Source organism: Bombina bombina, chromosome 4, assembly GCF_027579735.1.
Source record: "Bombina bombina isolate aBomBom1 chromosome 4, aBomBom1.pri, whole genome shotgun sequence".
In the NCBI taxonomy this organism is placed as follows: domain Eukaryota; kingdom Metazoa; phylum Chordata; class Amphibia; order Anura; family Bombinatoridae; genus Bombina; species Bombina bombina.
This window is the reverse complement of record NC_069502.1, coordinates 413,239,415-413,259,250: the sequence shown is the minus strand read 5'-3', so window position 1 is coordinate 413,259,250 and position 19,836 is coordinate 413,239,415. Positions and strand designations below refer to the sequence as shown.

At 36.6% G+C, this 19,836-nt stretch overlaps 1 protein-coding gene across 2 annotated transcripts in view; it reads right to left on the bottom strand.

The window, feature by feature from the left end:
• Window positions 1–10,714: 10,714 nt before the first annotated feature.
• The window catches only part of LOC128656359 (probable cation-transporting ATPase 13A4), a 355,156-nt gene continuing 346,034 nt past the window's right edge, over window positions 10,715–19,836 (bottom strand). For both annotated transcript variants that reach the window (XM_053710219.1, XM_053710218.1), the window contains 2 exons: window positions 14,534–14,614; window positions 10,715–11,074 (listed from right to left, as the gene is read on the bottom strand). In XM_053710219.1, coding sequence (XP_053566194.1) covers window positions 10,856–11,074; window positions 14,534–14,614 — 300 coding nt within the window. In that variant the 3' untranslated portion in view covers window positions 10,715–10,855. The remainder of the gene's footprint in view (window positions 11,075–14,533; window positions 14,615–19,836) is intronic.

Genomic DNA, 19,836 nt, shown 5'->3' with positions numbered 1-19,836 from the left:
TTAGGATTGTACTAAATCTACATACAGCATCCTTTTTGGACAGAGCATATTCTCATATAATTTTAAATATGCTTTTAATTAAATTTACTTTAGATTTTAAGTTGGGGAAAACATGTCTGTAGCAGAGTTTCCAATGCTGAAATATGTTTTAAACTGTTTCATATGGATAATGCAGGGTTTAGCTAAGAAAACGTAATAGCAATAGAGTTAAGTGAAAATATACTAGTTTTGCAGTGTTACATTTGCCACTCAGAAGTGAACCCTCACCATAATTAGCACACACATTCTTATATACATACAGTCCAGTCACCTACATTTACTCCTGCAAGCAAGGGTTCTTCAGCTCAGCACGAGTAGGTCAATATTTGGAATCCTCAGAGATACATTATAACAACAGAGGACAAAAGGCTAAAAGCTGTTCTGAAGTTCGTTACACTTAGCTGGCCCTCTAGAGCAGTGCTTTCCAAACTGTGTGTCGTGACACATTAGTGTGTCGGCAGCAGGGTGTAGGTGTGTCCCAGCTTCAGCACAAATTGTTTTAAATTTAAAAAAATGTTGTTGTTTTTTTTATCCGACTTTCCGCCTGCCTGCTATGCATAACACGTAGTTAACACGTGATTGATACCTAGTGGGTCAGAGATCATCTTAACCTATTGGTGCAGCACAGCAGGAACTGAAACTATTCCCATTGGCGGCACATTGGCTCCTGACTGCATGTGTAGTCTGCTCAATCAGCTTTTGACTGCATGTGTAGTCTGCTCAATCAGCTTTTGACTGCATGTGTAGTCAGTGAGTGGGGCAGCAGTGTGTATGCAGTGCAGGCAGTAGTGAGTCAGACTCGCAGAGCTCTGAGTGTGAGGGCCGTATCTTAAATGCTGAGCTGAAGTCAGAAGTCACTTTTTTTTTTTTTGCATCTAGCTCCCAGTAGTGCATTGCTGCTTCTAAAATATGGATAGGAAGTGGAAGCTTAAAAATGCTTGATGATGAAATGAGTGTCTTTATTTAATATTCCACCAATTATTCAGAAACTGTGTCCATCCCCTCAACCTCATACATCCTATTAAAATGGTAAGTTTTAATTCTTGCCCATATATACTGTTACTTGTAAATACATTTTGTTATATCATTTATGTATGTGTCCGTATCTCTTAAAACAAGTTAGTTTAACCTCCTGTTTGTTAGTACAACTGAATTACTGTGTCGCAAAATGATGTAGGTCTAAAAAATGCGTCACCAACATGAAAAGTTTGGAAAGCTCTGCTCTAGAGTGTCAGTTCTCCAGCCTATGCCTGCCTGCACACACCAACTAAACTCTCCTGGCTTGATCTCCAAGGTATCATATCTTATGCTGGGTGTGAGTCATTTAGGCCAGGTATCTTGTAGAGTTAAATGGGTATTTACACAGAGCAAGTGATTTAAAAAAACAAATATTTCCAATGTACTTCTGCTTTCAAACATACGTAATTTTCCTGGTAACTTTTGTTACTGTTACAAACATTGCTGTATACACTTCTGCCTTTATAGAGTCATATTGATAAATAATAGAATTCAATTTGATTTATTTTTTTTAACCTGCATCATCGAATTTAGTTTTGAATTGTATTTTTTATTACTTTAATTTTATTTATAGGTAATATTTTTGCAATTATTGCTCCAAAATTTCCATCTGATGCCACATTATTTCACATTTTTATATACGTTGCATGTACTTTTCTTTAAATACATTAATTAATTCTTTGATTTTAGACATTAATATGACATTTATTTTTTAATTCAATATCATACTACATATGTAGATTATTTTTATTATTTAAGGGTGTATATAGTTGCTATGAGCTTTACATTACATTTTAATGAAATACCATGAAGTATCCAATAGTAACATTTCTGCGCATGCTGCACTTTATAGCGCATGCTATAGGATACTATCACTATTATTGTAAAATGGCCCTGTTAGAAGGAAACTGACTTTACTATTAACTTGGAACTGTCAGTATGTGGCTGTCAGCTAATTAATTACCAACAGGTGATTGCTCGCAAGCTTCTATTGAGAGTTGGACTTTAGCAATGCTGTTGTCATCAAGTGTGACAAGTGTATAATCTGGGCCTTGCTTGTTGTAATTGATGTACACAGGATAATGGCCCTGCTTTCCCTGTTGCAATGAAGAGGCGAGGTTAGGTATAAATTAATTATTTGGAATGGTGCTAATTTAGTATTTAAAAAGTATTAATTGTTTTGATATTTGTCTGATGATTTTCACTCCTATACAATCCCTGAAAGTTGGATTTTGTTCTGCTACTTGCATAAGATATGTTAAACCACTTATCACAGCACTAGAATGATACTGAGCAGTAAATCTTAAATATATGAAGTTTAAAACAATCAGACTGCAAAGCCCCACAGCCCTTGAAAGCTAATCATCCAAATCATCCAAATCAGACCTCAGGTCAGACCTCTGGCCCTACAGCCACACTGCGAAACACCTACCCATATAAGCCCCTGATCCTAAAGATCAAATGTCAGTTTCATGACCACCTCTGTTTATACCCCAAGGCCTGGCTGCAGACAGCTTTTTTGGTAAATACCCTAATCAGATCAGATAGTTTACGCAATGCTGTTACTTCTACTGTAATAAATGGACAGTAAGCACCATGAGATTTTTATTTCAAATGTTTACTTATTTGAAACAATGTTGCAATATACTTTCATTATTTTTTGCCCCCCTTTCATGCTATTTAGCTCTGCAAATGAAGGATTTTCTAATTCTCAGAACTTGAAATAAACCCTGTTGACTCTGCAAGGCTAACCCTGCTACATGTAATCTTCTAATTGGCTTCAAGATAACAACACTTCAAAACAATGTAATTTATACCAACATCATTACAATGACTAGCCTTGCTGTCTGTAGACTCAAGCCTGGATTGGCTCCTCTAAATAAGGCAAATGATAATTCTAAAAAGGTTTAACTTTGGCTGATATGTTATTCTGTAGTAATACAACAGAAATGTCTTGTCATTTTTAGTTAATATCACTGTCCTTTTAAACTGGGTCTACTGCTTTCTTGCTGCTGTTTTATAAATTCCTTGCAGGAAGATTAAACAAACTAACAATTCAAATTCCTAAACTGTAACCAAACACGTTCTCAAATTTAGCATCAGAGGTCTGCTAGGCATTTTATTTTAACCTGTGTATTAAAATGTTGTGTTACATTAGGTTAGAAGACATATTAAGCTTTATATAGGTGTATGCTTTTCCTGGAGTCTGGTGGTTCTATACACCTGATAATGGAAAATATAAATAAATGAATACATTAAAACATATCTTGCTAATAGAGACAAATAAAACAATACAATGTGCTCTTGTTATGACAATAAAATAGCAAAGAAGTGTGAAATGTTTTCAGTGTAAAAAAGTTGCATTTCAAGAAACAATTTTTCCTGATAACAGGGGTAGCAAATCTATGCCACAAATACTGGCAAACTGCCTCTGGGCTACCATGATACTACTTGGTTTCTTAAGAAAACTATGGTATTTATTGGCATTTAAGCTTCAAATGTCCTTTTAAAAATTTCATACCAGCCAAAGAATAGATTTGTCATCAATATATTGATAAACAGCACCCTCTACTGGTAAAATATAAACCTATTATATCATCACTCCTCAATACAAAGAATACACATGCCTTTTTTAAGAATATTTAGCCTTTAATCTACAATATCATGCATGGATATTTTTGTTGCATTTTTTTTTATTGTGTAGATGATTTTAGATTTTAAAGGGCAGAAAACATAATTTATGTAAGAACTTACCTGATAAATTTATTTCTTTCATATTAGCAAGAGTCCATGAGCTAGTGACGTATGGGATATACATTCCTACCAGGAGGGGCAAAGTTTCCCAAACCTCAAAATGCCTATAAATACACCCCTCACCACACCCACAAATCAGTTTAACGTATAGCCAAGAAGTGGGGTGATAAGAAAAAAGTGCGAAAGCATAAAAAATAAGGAATTGGAATAATTGTGCTTTATACAAAAAAATCATAACCACCACAAAAAAGGGTGGGCCTCATGGACTCTTGCTAATATGAAAGAAATTAATTTATCAGGTAAGTTCTTACATAAATTATGTTTTCTTTCATGTAATTAGCAAGAGTCTATGAGCTAGTGACGTATGGGATAATGACTACCCAAGATGTGGATCTTCCACGCAAGAGTCACTAGAGAGGGAGGGATAAAATAAAGACAGCCAATTCCGCTGAAAAAAATCCACACCCAAAACAAAGTTTAAATCTTATAATGAAAAAAACTAAAATTATAAGCAGAAGAATCAAACTGAAACAGCTGCCTGAAGTACTTTTCTACAAAAAACTGCTTCAGAAGAAGAAAACACATCAAAATGGTAGAATTTAGTAAAAGTATGCAAAGAAGACCAAGTGGCTGCTTTGCAAATCTGATCAACCGAAGCTTCATTCCTAAACGCCCAGGAAGTAGAAACTGACCTAGTAGAATGAGCTGTAATCCTTTGAGGCGGAGTTTTACCCGACTCGACATAAGCATGAGGAATCAAAGATTTTAACCAAGATGCCAAAGAAATGGCAGAAGCCTTCTGACCTTTCCTAGAACCGGAAAAGATAACAAATAGACTAGAAGTCTTTCGGAAATCCTTAGTAGCTTCAACATAATATTTCAAAGCTCTAACTACATCCAAAGAATGCAACGACTTTTCCTTAGAATTCTTAGGATTAGGACACAATGAAGGAACCACAATTTCTCTACTAATGTTGTTAGAATTCACAACCTTAGGTAAAAATTTAAAAGAAGTTCGCAACACCGCCTTATCCTGATGAAAAATCAGAAAAGGAGACTCACAAGAAAGAGCAGATAATTCAGAAACTCTTCTAGCAGAAGAGATGCCCAAAAGAAACAAAACTTTCCAAGAAAGTAATTTAATGTCCAGCGAATGCATAGGTTCAAACTGAGGAGCTTGAAGAGCCCCCAGACCTAGAATTTCCATACATAAGGCTACCGAAGGGAATGATTGAGACTGAAGGTTTCGACAAGCTGAAACCAATTTTAGACGTCTCTTGTCTGTCAGAGACAGAGTCATGGACACTGAATCTATCTGGAAACCTAAAAAGGTTACCCTTGTCTGAGGAATCAATTACGTTTTTGGTAAATTGATCCTCCAACCATGTTCTCGAAGAAACAATACAAGTCGATTCGTATGAGATTCTGCTAAATGTGAAGACTGAGCAAGTACCAAGATATCGTCCAAATAAGGAAATACCACAATACCCTGTTCTCTGATTACAGAGAGAAGGGCACCGAGAACCTTTGTAAAAATCCTTGGAGCTGTTGCTAGGCCAAACGGCAGAGCCACAAACTGGTAATGCTTGTCTAGGAAAGAGAATCTCAGTAACTGATAGTGATCTGGATGAATCGGAATATGCAGATATGCATCCTGTAAATCTATTGTGGACATATAATGCCCTTGCTGAACAAAAGGCAGAATAGTCCTTATAGTTGCCATCTTGAATGTTGGTATCCTTACATAATGATTCAATATTTTTAAAACCAGAACTGGTCTGAAGGAATTCTCCTTCTTTGGTACAATGAAAAGATTTGAGTAAAACCCCAGCCCCTGTTCCAGAACTGGAACTGGCATAATTACTCCAGCCAACTCTAGATCTGAAACACATTTCAGAAATGCTTGAGCCTTCACTGGATTTACTGGGACACGGGAAAGAAAAAATCTTCTTGCAGGAGGCCTTATCTTGAAGCCTATTCTGTACCCTTGTGAAACAATGTTCTGAATCCAAAGATTGTGAATCGAATTGATCCAAATTTCTTTGAAAAATCGTAATCTGCCCCCTACCAGCTGAGCTGGAATGAGGGCCGCACCTTCATGTTGACTTGGGAGCTGGCTTTGGCTTTCTAAAAGGCTTGGATTTATTCCAGACTGGAGATGGTTTCCAAACTGATCCTGCTCCTGAAGGGGAAGGATCAGGCTTTTGTTCCTTATTGTGACGAAAGGAACGAAAACGATTAGTAGACCTAAATTTACCTTTAGACTTTTTATCCTGTGGTAAAAAAGTTCCTTTCCCCCCAGTAACAGTTGAAATAATAGAATCCAACTGTGAACCAAATAATTTATTACCCTGGAAAGAAAGGGAAAGCAAAGTTGACTTAGAAGACATATCAGCATTCCAAGTTTTAAGCCATAAAGCTCTTCTAGCTAAAATAGCTAGAGACATATACCTGACATCAACCCTAATGATATCAAAGATGGCATCACAAATAAAATTATTAGCATGTTGAAGAAGATTAACAATGCTATGAGAATTATGATCTGATACTTGTTGCGCTAAAGCTTCCAACCAAAAAGTTGAAGCTGCAGCAACATCCACTAAAGATATAGCAGGTCTAAGAAGATTACCTGAACATAAGTAAGCTTTTCTTAGAAAGGATTCAATTTTCCTATCTAAATGATCCTTAAAGGAAGTACTATCTGCCGTAGGAATAGTAGTACGTTTAGCAAGAGTAGAGATAGCCCCATCAACCTTAGGGATTTTGTCCCAAAACTCTAATCTGTCAGATGGCATAGGATATAATTGCTTAAAACGTTTAGAAGGAGTGAATGAATTACCCAAATTATTCCATTCCCTGGAAATTACTTCAGAAATAGCATCAGGGACAGGAAAAACTTCTGGAATAACTACAGGAGATTTAAAAATCTTATTTAAACGTTTAGATTTAGTATCAAGAGGACCAGATTACTCTATCTCTAATGCAATTAAGACTTCTTTAAGTAAAGAACGAATAAATTCCATTTTGAATAAATATGAAGATTTATCAGCATCAACCTCTGAAACTGAATCCTGTGAACCAGAGGAAACATTATCAGAATCAGAATGATGATGTTCATTTAAAAATTCATCTGAAAAATGAGAAGTTTTAAAAGACCTTTTACGTTTACTAGAAGGAGGAATAACAGACATAGCCTTCTTAATGGATTTAGAAACAAAATCTCTTATGTTAACAGGAACACTCTAAGTATTAGATGTTGATAGAACAGCAACAGGTAATGTAACATTACTAAAGGAAATATTATCTGCATTAACAAGTTTGTCATGACATTCATTACAAACAACAGCTGGAGGAACAGATACCACAAGTTTACAGCAAATACACTTAACTTTGGTAGATCCAACATCAGGCAGCGATTTTCCAGAAGTATCTTCTGATTCAGGGTCAATCTGAGACATCTTGCAATATGTAATAGAAAAAACAACATATAAAGCAAAATTGATCAAATTCCTTAAATGACAGTTTCAGGAATGGGAAAAAATGCCAGTGAACAAGCTTCTAGCAACCAGAAGCAAATAAACAATGAGACTTAAATAATGTGGAGACAAATAATGACGCCCATATTTTTTAGCGCCAAAAAAGACGCCCACATTATTTGGCGCCTAAATGCTTTTAGCGCCAAAAATGACGCCACATCCGGTAACGCTGACACTTTTGGTGCAAAAACGTCACAAATGACGCAACTTCCGGCGACAAGAACGACGCCGGAAATAACAAATAATTTTTTGCGCCAAAAAAGTCAGCGCCAAGAATGACGCAATAAAATGAAGCATTTTCAGCCCCCGCGAGCCTAACAGCCCACAGGGAAAAAAGTCAAATTTTAAGGTAAGAAAAAAATGATTATTCAAATGCATTATCCCAAATAATGAAACTGACTGTCTGAAATAAGGAATATTGAACATCCTGAATCAAGGCAAATAAATGTTTAAACACAAATATTTAGAACTTTTATATAAAGTGCCCAACCATAGCTTAGAGTGTCACAAAAATAAGACTTACTTACCCCAGGACACTCATCTACATGTAGTAGAAAGCCAAACCAGTACTGAAACGAGAATCAGTAGAGGTAATGGTATATAAGAGTATATCGTCGATCTGAAAAGGGAGGTAAGAGATGAATCTCTACGACCGATAACAGAGAACCTATGAAATAGACCCCATAGAAGGAGATCATTGAATTCAAATAGGCAATACTCTCTTCACATCCCTCTGACATTCACTGCACGCTGAGAGGAAAACCGGGCTCCAACCTGCTGCGGAGCGCATATCAACGTAGAATCTAGCACAAACTTACTTCACCACCTCCACAGGAGGCAAAGTTTGTAAAACTGATTTGTGGGTGTGGTGAGGGGTGTATTTATAGGCATTTTGAGGTTTGGGAAACTTTGCCCCTCCTGGTAGGAATGTATATCCCATACGTCACTAGCTCATGGACTCTTGCTAATTACATGAAAGAAATGGGGGTTGTAGTTGCCAAAATCAGCTTTCTCAGCGTAGAATATACACTGTTGGTGCTTGGCAAGTACTATGCTTTACACAGCAATTCCATGTGATTTTTTTTTAGTTTAACTTATTCAGAATAAGTATTTACTACCGACTGGTCAGTATCAAATAAATCAACTGCCTCTCAATATATTTATGGTAGTTTACGTGCAATGACAAAGAATTTGTGTGTTGAGAAAAGAAGAGTCAATTCCAAACAAGTGGCGTGCATAGAGGTGTTCATTTGGCAGCTTCGTTCACTGCTGAATGCGGAGGTCGGAAGCTGCTTTTAGTATTCAGCTCTTTTCGGAGATAATATTTATATGAATTTATTTTTCAGAAACTGTATATATCCCAATATAACAATAGCGTGCCACTTGTAATCTAGCCCATAGTCAGAAACATTTTGCATTTATTTGCTATATAAAATAAAAGGACAGCAGAATGGATTGTGAGAAGGGACAAGTAAGATATGTAGTAAGATAGGCAATACGTAGCGCCCCATTTATCAAGCTGCAAAAGCAGCTTCAGGGCCCAAGCATTTCAGGCTCCCCTAAAGTGCTAGTTAAGTAGCAGCGGTCTTAAGACTACTGCTGCTTATCCTGGCCGCCACCTAAAGTGTGGCGTAGTGAAATCATCCCAATCCGATCATGATGATTGACAGCCCTTGCTTGCGGCCAAATGGCCACCAGCGAGCAGGGGGAGGCATTGCAGCGAGGTCCGACGGACATGTTCACGGTAGAAAACTATGTCCTTTTGACCTTTGTTAAATAGACCTAATATTACGTAACATCTGTCATGTACAGTTCTTAAAAAGTTTGAAAGTGAATACAGCGTATAATGTATTTTACTTGTGGATATTCATGGTTACTGGTTTATACATCATTGGTTTTCAAACCTATCCTCAGGCCTCCCAAACAGGCCAGATTGTCAGGATTACCTTGGTTGAGAGCAGGTAAAATAACCGTTTACTAATCAGCTGATTATTTCACCTGTGCTCCAGTTCAGATATCCTCAGGTTATGGAGGCTTGAGGACAGGTTTGAAAACCAGTGCTATATACGCAGTGAATGTGTACAAGGTATTGCACATATAAGGTGTGGGAAGATGTGAAAGCTTCCACCACAAAATACCGGACAGCCATCTTGTAACTATAGAAGAGAGTAAGTTCCTGTATAATGTGAGGTTCCCTTTGGGAAAAAAAACTGTGAAGAAGAAGCGACAATAGTGCAGACTTATAAAGTTCAAAAATTCATCAGGTTTAATTCAACAATTAAACCAGATCATAACTCCTTTAAGAATTGTTTAAAAATACAGTTTGTATTTATTTAAGGGGCATGAAACCCAATTTTGTTGAAGGGAGCCTCACATTATACTGGAACTAACCCTGAACAGCGCCTCTTTCTATCAAGCATCTGAATACGGTGGTCCTGGGAGAGACTGTGGGAGGGTAGCGGTCTAATCAGAGGGGAGTTTTGTTTTTATTCCATATTGTCATCTGTTGTTTAACAGAACTGTGTAGCTTGTAAAACATGGAAATAAACTACACTTACAAAACAGACTATGTACACATCCCATGACACTGGAAAACGCACAGCCCTGATTGCTCACCAACACTCATAGACAACAGCACAGCTTTCTGTGACTCAGGCAGTTAAACCCAGACAAGCCTGTCCATAGGGAAAATTACAAAACAAAATTATTAACACAACACATAGAAAGTCTGACACTTTCTTGCAAGTACACAGCTAGACTTAAAGCCAAATGGAAGAGTTTGTTACATCATTTGGCCAAATGGTGATAGACCTAGGACCAAGTCAAGGTCTCTCCCTCCCTGGGTCCTTAACCTCCAGCCACACAATTTGTGCTGTAACCATATACACAGATACAAACAAGGGTGATACAGACTTTGTAATTACTCTAGACACATACAAAACACAGAAATGGACTGTACTCTCAAACCAGACTGGGTAACATTCTATAGCAACACAACACAATTGTATGTACTGTCCCTTTAAACTTCACATTAGAGAAAAAGAGGGGAAAATAAATAATGAAAGTATATTGCAAAGTTGTTTAAACATCCTATATTACAAATAAAAAGTGTTTCATACATTTTTAGGCTACCAGGTTTTATGAACAAACAATATCACGTAGAATAGCTGGAGTTTTTCCCACTAAATTCTGCATCACAAGTGGCAATTGCAGATGGACGGGTTTTCTCCTTGAGAACTTGTCAACCTACTGTTTAAATAAATGTCCCCCTATATGTCATTTTAAGTTTAAATAGCATGGTTCTTAATTACTTTCCATCATGAATGCATTTAACTTCATAAATATACACAATAAACAAAACCAGCACATTACCCAATATATTTTATTTAAATAATATTCTAAAGGAAGCTTTAAAATTCATATCATAAAACATTTCTATATAGAAAAAATATTATTTTGTACTTATTTTTAAAATGACCTATTTAATTCCTTTTCAAGTGTTTTCAGTGTCAAGACTCCTCGTTGCTTTCAAACGCTGGATTAATGTAAACTCCCTTTTGACTAATCATGTCTAGGGTCACAGAGTCTGCGTGATCTTTTCTGTTGAGTGCCGGCCAATCGGAATCTTTTGCTAATAAGTATTGTAGCTTTTTGTATGGGCTCTTTGACCTATATTTAAACAATCTTTTCAACATGTTCCAGAGTCGTCTATTTTCAATTATAGCCTCCTAAAAAAAACAAAAAACATATAATAATAATAATAATAAAAATATATATATATATATATATGTATATATACACACACACACATACAATATGTATCAATAATGAATAATACAGTTTTTACAAAATGTATCTGAATTATCTGATCTGAAATATAAATCTAACATTTCTTTGCATAATAGTTTAGAAATGTATCAAAACCTAATCTTCTGATTCTAATAAAATGATAATAAATAAGACACCACTGATGCACCGGGCCTACTCAAAGGCAAACATAATTTTGAGACTTGGATCAAACACAAAGAATTACAGTTTATTACTTTAGATCTTACTTTATGCAAAATTAAAATTGACTTCAGTGTTATTGCAAATTAAAGAAAGGCAACCTTGATTGAAGCTTTACGTTTCAATAAAACTACTAACAAGATATTAAAGGAACAGTAAAGTCAAAAATTAAACATCCATGATTCAGGCAGAGCAGGCAATTTTATTCAACTTTCTAATTTAATTCTATTATAAAATTTGTTTTGTTTTCTTAGTATCCCTACTGGGATCTTGCTGAGCCCAACAGGTGAGCCAATGACAATACACATATAACTGCATCAATAAATCCCCACCTAGCTCCCAGTAGTGCATTGCTGCTCTTGAACTTGCCTAGGTATGCTCTCCAACAAAGGATAGTAAGATAACAAAACAAATTTGGTAACAGAAGTAAATTGGATAGTTGTAAAAAATTGCATGTTCTATTTAACCCACAAAAGTTTAACTTTTACTTTACTGTCCCTTTAAGATCTTAGAACAGCTTTATTTAAAGGGACATGTTTGAATATAAACATATTTGCAATATACATGTATCAGCAAAAGTTATCACTGCATGTGAAACAGTGAAACATAGCTAGATATTCTCAGTGCATCAGCATTTTAAATACAGCAGCTGCTCAGAGCACCAGTGGAGCATGTCAGCAAATAAAGCTTGTCAGCAATTAACAAATTGAGTCATTAACACATGGTACAAGCACCTTTGGCTCTCTGAGAAAGTGCTGTGTTTAAAATGCTGGTACATGGTGCACACGTAAATACATATTTGAAAGAGCTATAGCTTTTATTAGAAGCATTTTTGCTATTACATGAATATTACAAAAATGCTTCTATTCAAATCTGAAATGCATCCATGTGGATTCCAAATTTGGCTGGAATGTCCTTTTAAGCAAGCATAAATGTCATGTGAAATATTGATAGATGACTTATTACTTACAATATAAGAATGCCATCTTATTGTCTGCCAGGTTACAGTTTTGTTAATCTGTGTATTTGTTCTACATTTGATATTTAAGATATAGCTCTTTAAATCACACTCACTGACCAATTGTATTCCCTAAGGAAATTATCAGGTGCTTGGAACACTGATTTGTGTACTTTTACTCTGGTCAAACACTGAGTTCAGGACACAACAGTTGCATTAAGGTAGCATTAAAGGTTATACAAAGGTCAGTTTTGAAATGTGCATGGGGCATCTCAATTTTAAATAGAACAATTTTTGCAATACATTTTCAAAAATAAGTTTCCAAAAATGCTTCTAGTAAAAGTTATTTGTGTTTTTGGTAGACATGTGCATGGCGAAAAATTCAGTTCGGTTCGATTCGGATGTTTTTGAATTTCGGTTCAGATCGATTCGAATTCAAAAAATTTTGAATCAATTTGTTTCGGATTCGTTCGGATTCGAATCAATTCGGCTAGATTCGGTTCGGTTCGATTCGGAAATTCGGAATTTCGGTATGTGTTAGGTGGGATATGCTGTGTATTAGACTAGTATTATGTACTGTATATTAGGTGTAACCCATAGCAGAGTGATATACCTAATATACTGTACAATACTAGTGTAATCCATGGCCATCAGAATCTCCCGAATAAATCCGAACTAATTCGGATTTATTCAGTAGATTCGGCACTATTTCAATTCGGAAATTCTAATCGATCCGAATCTCCGAATTTAAGAAATTCGGCCGAATTTCCGAATCGATCCGAAACGAATCGCACATGTCTAGTTTTCGGCGTCATACACACATATGCGTTGAGGGCCTATGAACCAGTATTCAAACACTATACCTTCTCAGAGAGTCAACAGTGGCTTATATTACACAAGCTAAGTATTCACAGGAACAATATACACCACCACCAACTCTCTGAGTATGAATACTGTTGCACTGGCCCACACAGCATATATGAGTATGCTACTGAAAAATAATAACTTTTGAGCGAAGCATTTTTGTTTAAGGAATTATCTTGCAAAAATGTTTCTATTTAAAATTAAAATACACCGATAACCATTTCAGTTTTGACCTTTCTATCTCTCTAAAAGAATATAAAGGTAAAAAATAAAATGTGCATGGGTGGATTTCAATTTGAAATAGAAGCATTTTTGCAATATACTTCCATTAGCAAAAATGCTTCTAATAAAAGTAATTACTGTTTTTCTGCAGCGTATGCACATATCCTGTAATTGCCTATGTGCCAGTATTTAAAGGGACAATCAAGTCCAAAAAAAACTTTCAAGATTCAAATAGGGCATGTAATTTTAAACAACTTTCCAATTTACTTTAATCACCAATGTTGCTTTGTTCTCTTGGTATTCTTAGTTGAAAGCTAAACCTAGGAGGTTCATATGCTAATTTCTTAGACCTTGAAGGCCGCCTCTAATCTAAATGCATCTTGACAGTTTTTCACCACTAGAGGGCATTAGTTCATGTGTTTCATATAGATACCATTGAGCTCATGCACGTGAATTTACCGTGGAGTGAGCACTGATTGGCTAAAATGCAAGTCTGTCAAAAGAACTGAAATAAGGGGGCAGTCTGCAGAGGCTTAGATACAAGGTAATTACAGAGGTAAAAAAAGTGTATTATTATAACTGTGTTGGTTATGCAAAACGGGGGAATGGATAATAAAGGGATTATCTATCTTTTAAAACAATGAAAATTCTGGTGTTGACTGTCCTTTTAAACACCAAACCTTCTCAGAAAGTCAGCAGTGGCTTGTATGACACAAATTACGTCTTCAGAAGCATACACACCTCCAGCTCTTTGAGCATGCATGTTTTTTTTTTAATACTAGTGCACAGGCCCTCACAGGATATGTGCATATGCTGCACATGCCCTCACAGGATATGTGCATATGCTGTAGAAAAACAGTAATACATTTTACTAGAAGCATTTTGCTAATGGAAGTTTATTGCAAACATGCTTATATTTCAAATTGAAATGCACCCATAGATATTTAAAGTTTGACCTTTCTATCCCTTTAAATACACTGAAACTAAAAGGTTTGTATGCCAGACAAGAGTAAATGTAGCTATGAATAGCAAATGCAAAGTGTGCTTGGAAGATTCCTCCCCATTACATCATATCCTAGCAGATTTTAATATAGCTCCTCACACATACACACATACCATAAGAGTGACAACTTACCTCTAAAATGTAGGAAATGACAAGTACTATGAGGAGCATTATTACTATTGAACCTCTCCAAATGAGAGGGGTACAGACAAGCTAGAAAAAACAAAAATAAAATTAGAATTATAAAATTAAGACCTCTCTTTTTTAACAACAATATGCACTATGAAACCGTAAAATGCCCTGAGTACAGTAGCTGAAAGATTGTGAAGAATATAAATTCCACCACCATAATTATTGTTCAACAATATTTTTATTTTCTCAAATTTTCCTCTAATTCAGCCATTATTAGCATTTGCCCCCCCCCCCCAAAAAAAACAATCTTGTGTAGTTTATTCTGCACTCAACATCTACCCTAGCCCACCATTAATAAAGAAGAGACTTTGTTGTAACAGACAAAATTATGGCCAAAAAATCTCCTCAAGAATTAACCATGAAGGGAAAATTTATTGCAGACTATACTAACCTTCTATTATAATGCCCCCCCCCCGCCAAAAAAAAAAAGTATGGAATATTTTATTATAAAGCATCAGTTCCTGAAGTGTATTCCTTACTTTGAAGTGGAATTAACTAACACTATTAGCTTATCATTTGGCTCATTTTGCGTACCCCAGAGCACCAGTTTCATAATCAAACATCTAGCGATTACAAAATGGGCACTAAAGTCAAACTTCCATGATTCAGATTTTTTTTTTTTTAAATGCCAACTGGAATCTATAATAGAATTTTCTACATTCTCTTTGTGGCCCTGATGATCAAAAGTGCTGCAAGGAGGCGATATATTCAAAAGGGATCCAACGCAATGTTGAGAAATAACGGTGAAATATTAAAAAATGCTGATATTGGAACCCTGATCCTGGGCGGGAATTTTAACATGGTCTGGGATCCTCAGAGAGATAAAAGGGATTCAAGCAGGTAAAAACATACTGCTAGATTACGAGTCTTGCGTTAGCCTTAAAAAGCAGCGTTGAGAGGTCCCAGCGCTGCTTTTTAATGCCCGCTGGTATTACGAGTCTGGCAGGTACAGGTGTACTGCTCACTTTTATTCCGTGACTCGAGCATACCACAAATCCCCTTACGTCAATTGCGTATCCTATCTTTTCAATGGGACTTGCATAACGCCGGTATTACGAGTCTTGGAAGAAGTGACCGGTAGAACCTCTCCTGTCAAGACTACTACCGCATTTAAAAGTCAGTAGTTAAGAGTTTTATGCGCTAACGCCGTAACATAAAACTCTTAACTAAAGTGCTATAAAGTACACTAACACCCATAAACTACCTATTTACCCCTAAACCGAGCCCCCCCCCCACATCACAAACACTTAAATAAAGTTTTTAACACCTAATCTGCCGACCGGACATCGGCGCCACTATAATAAATATATAAACCCCTAAACCGCTGCACTCCCGCATTGCAAACACTAGTTAAATATTATTAACCCCTAATCTGCCATCCCTAACATCGCCAACATCTACCTACATTTATTAACCCCTAATCTGCCGCCCCCAACATTGCCGCCACTATAATAAAGTTATTAACCCCTAAACCTAAGTCTAACCCTAACCCCCCCTAACTTAAATATAATTTAAATAAAACGAAATAAAATTACTACAATTAAATAAATTATTCCTATTTAAAACTAAATACTTACCTGTAAAATAAACCCTAAGATAGCTACAATATAACTAATAGTTACATTGTAGCTATTTTAGGATTTATTTTTATTTTACAGGCAAGTTTGTATTTATTTTAACTAGGTACAATAGTTATTAAATAGTTATTAACTATTTAATAACTACCTAGCTAAAATAAATACAAATTTACTTGTAAAATAAACCCTAACCTAAGTTACAATTACACCTAACACTACACTATAATTAAATTAATTACCTAAACTAACTACAATTAAATACAATTAAATTAAATAAACTAAAGTACGAAAAAAAAAACACTAAATTACAAAATATAATAAAATAATAACAAGAATTTTAAACTAATTACACCTACTCTAATTCCCCTAATAAAATAAAAAAGCCCCCCAAAATAAAAAAAATCTCTACCCTATTCTAAATTACAAATAGCCCTTAAAAGGGCCTTTTGCGTGGCATTGCCCCAAAGTAATCAGCTCTTTTACCTGTAAAAAAAAAAATACAATACCCCCCCAACATTAAAACCCACCACCCACACACCCAACCCTACTCTAAAGCCCACCCAATCCCCCCTTAATAAAACCTAACACTAACCCCTTGAAGATCACCCTACCTTGAGACGTCTTCACCCAGCCGGGCACAAGTGGTCCTCCAGAGGGGCAGAAGTCTTCATCCGATCCGGGCAGAAGAGGACCTCCAGACGGGCAGAAGTCTTCATCCAGGCGGCATCTTCTATCTTCTTCCATCCGGAGCGGAGCAGGTCCATCTTGAAGCCAGCCGAAGCGGAGCATCCATCCAGACCGACAACTACCCGACGAATGACGGTTCCTTTAAATGACATCATCCAAGATGGCGTCCCTTGAATTCCGATTGGCTCATAGGATTCTATCAGCCAATCGGAATTAAGGTAGGAAAAATCCTATTGGCTGATGCAATCAGCCAATAGAATTGAGTTTGTATTCTATTGGCTGATTGGAACAGCCAATAGAATGTGAGCTCAATCCTATTGGCTGATTTAATCAGCCAATAGGATTGAACTTCAATCCTATTGGCTGATTGCATCACCCAATAGGATTTTTCCTACCTTAATTCTGATTGGCTGATAGAATCCTATCAGCCAATCGAAATTCAAGGGATGCCATCTTGGATGACGTCATTTAAAGGATCCGTCATTTGTTGGGTGGTCATCGGTCTGGATGGATGCTCCGCGTCGGCTGGCTTCAAGATGGACCCGCTCCGGATGGATGAAGATAGAAGATGCCACCTGGATGAAGACTTCTGCCCGTCTGGAGGTCTTCTTCTGCCCGGATCGAATGAAGACTTCTGCCCCTCTGGAGGACCACTTGTGCCCGGCTGGGTGAAGACGTCTCAAGGTAGGGTGATCTTCAAGAGGTTAGTGTTAGGTTTTATTAAGGGGGGATTGGGTGGGTTTTAGAGTAGGGTTGGGTGTGTGGGTTGGGGGTTGTAATGTTGGGGGGGTATTGTATTTTTTTTTACAGGTAAAAGAGCTGATTACTTTGGGGCAATGCCCCGCAAAAGGCCCTTTTAAGGGCTATTTGTAATTTAGTATAGGGTAGGGATTTTTTTTATTTTTGGGGGCTTTTTTATTTTATTAGGGGGATTAGAGTTGGTGTAATTAGTTAAAATTCTTGTAATTATTTTATTATTTTTTGTAATTTAGTGTTTGGTTTTTTTTCGTACTTTAGTTTATTTAATTTAATTGTATTTAATTGTAGTTAGTTTAGGTAATTAATTTAATTATAGTGTAGTGTTAGGTGTAATTGTAACTTAGGTTAGGGTTTATTTTACAGGTAAATTTGTATTTATTTTAGCTAGGTAGTTATTAAATAGTTAATAACTATTAAATATCTATTGTACCTAGTTAAAATAAATACAAACTTGCCTGTAAAATAAAAATAAAACCTAATATAGCTACAATGTAACTATTAGTTATATTGTAGCTATCTTAGGGTTTATTTTATAGGTAAGTTAAGTATTTAGTTTTAAATAGGAATAATTTATTTAATTGTAGTTATTTTATTTAGATTATTTAAAATCATATTTAAGTTAGGGAGTGTTAGGGTTAGGGTTAGACTTAGGTTTAGGGGTTAATATATTTATTATAGTGGCGGCGACGTTGTGGGCGGCAGATTAGGGGTTAATAAGTTTAGTTAAGTTGCAGCAACATTGGGGGCGGCAGATTAGGGGTTAATAAATATAATGTAGGTGTCGGCAATGTTGGGGGCAGCAGATCATTATATTCATAAGTATAATGTAGGTAGCGGCGGTGTCCTGAGCGGCAGAGTAGGGGTTAATGATATAATGCAGGTGGTGACGATGTCGGGGTCGGCAGATTAAGGGTTAATAAGTGTAAGATTAGGGGTGTTTAGACTCAGGGTTCATGTTAGGGTGTTAGGTGTAGACATAAAAGTGTTTCTCCATAGGAATCAATGCTGCTTTAGGAGCTAAACGCTGCTTTTTTTCAGGTGTTAGGTTTTTTTTTACAGCCGGCTCAGCCCCATTGATCCCTATGGGGAAATCATGCACAAGCACGTTTAGCCAGCTCACCACTACCGTAAGCAGCGCTGGTATTACAGTGAGATGTGGAGCTAAATTTTGCTCTCTGCTCACTTTTTAGAGGCTAACGCCGGGTTGAAAAAAACCTGTAATACCAGCGTTGTCTTAAGTGAGCGGTGAGAAAAAACTGAGCGTTAGCACCGCACCCCTGTTACCGCAAAACTTGTAATCTCGGTGATAGATTCCTACACGATTAACACAGCCTCCAAATGTAGATCTATTATAGCCTAATAAAATCTCTTCAATGTCTGGAGGGCCCTTCACCCAAGCGACAGGGACTTTACATTTTTCTCTAGATCACATAACTCCTACTCTAAATTAGATTACTTTTTTACCGACTCTTGGACTCTGAACAAAGTTACCAAGTCCCTGATTAGAATCTGTTCCTGGTCAGACCATGATATTCTGACCCTCATGTTCTCCATAGATACTCAGAACATGATTGCTCCATCTTGGAAACTTCTTAAGAACCTCTGGGAAGACCCGGAATTTAAACCTCTAATTCAGTCCTCTATCTCAGAATTCTTACCGTTTAATGAAAAAACATATCCCTCCTATCAGATCTTGTTGGCTTCCCTCAAATCTTACCTGCAAAGAATTTGTATTAAAAAACAAGCTTCCCTGTGCTCTCAGAGGAGTGCTCCCTTGGGACTTCTGGTCGCAAGTTTGAGAGCCAAAGAATTGATCAATAAATCCAACCCCTCTCCGAAAATTGCTGCAGAGATAACTTTGTTAAGGGCCCAAATTAAAATAAAAAAATTGGAAAGAGTCCGGGACGCCTGCGATAGATTTAAAAAGCTACTATATTATCAAGGTAATAAGGCCTCAGCCATCTTAGCCCATAAATTAAGAGGTAGAACTGCGGCCTCTAGAATTCTAGCTATTGAAAAAGATGGCAAATTGGTCACATCTCCTAGGGATGCTGGAGAAGCCTTTGTCAGTTACTATACTAAGCTATACAATCTAAATCAGGATAGAATTTCACCTGATTTACCCCTAGAAGCTATTTCAACATTTCTAGGTAAACTAAACCTCCCCTCGTTGGAGGACTCGGCTAGTGAGGACCTGATGGCTCCCTTCTCCCCCTCCAA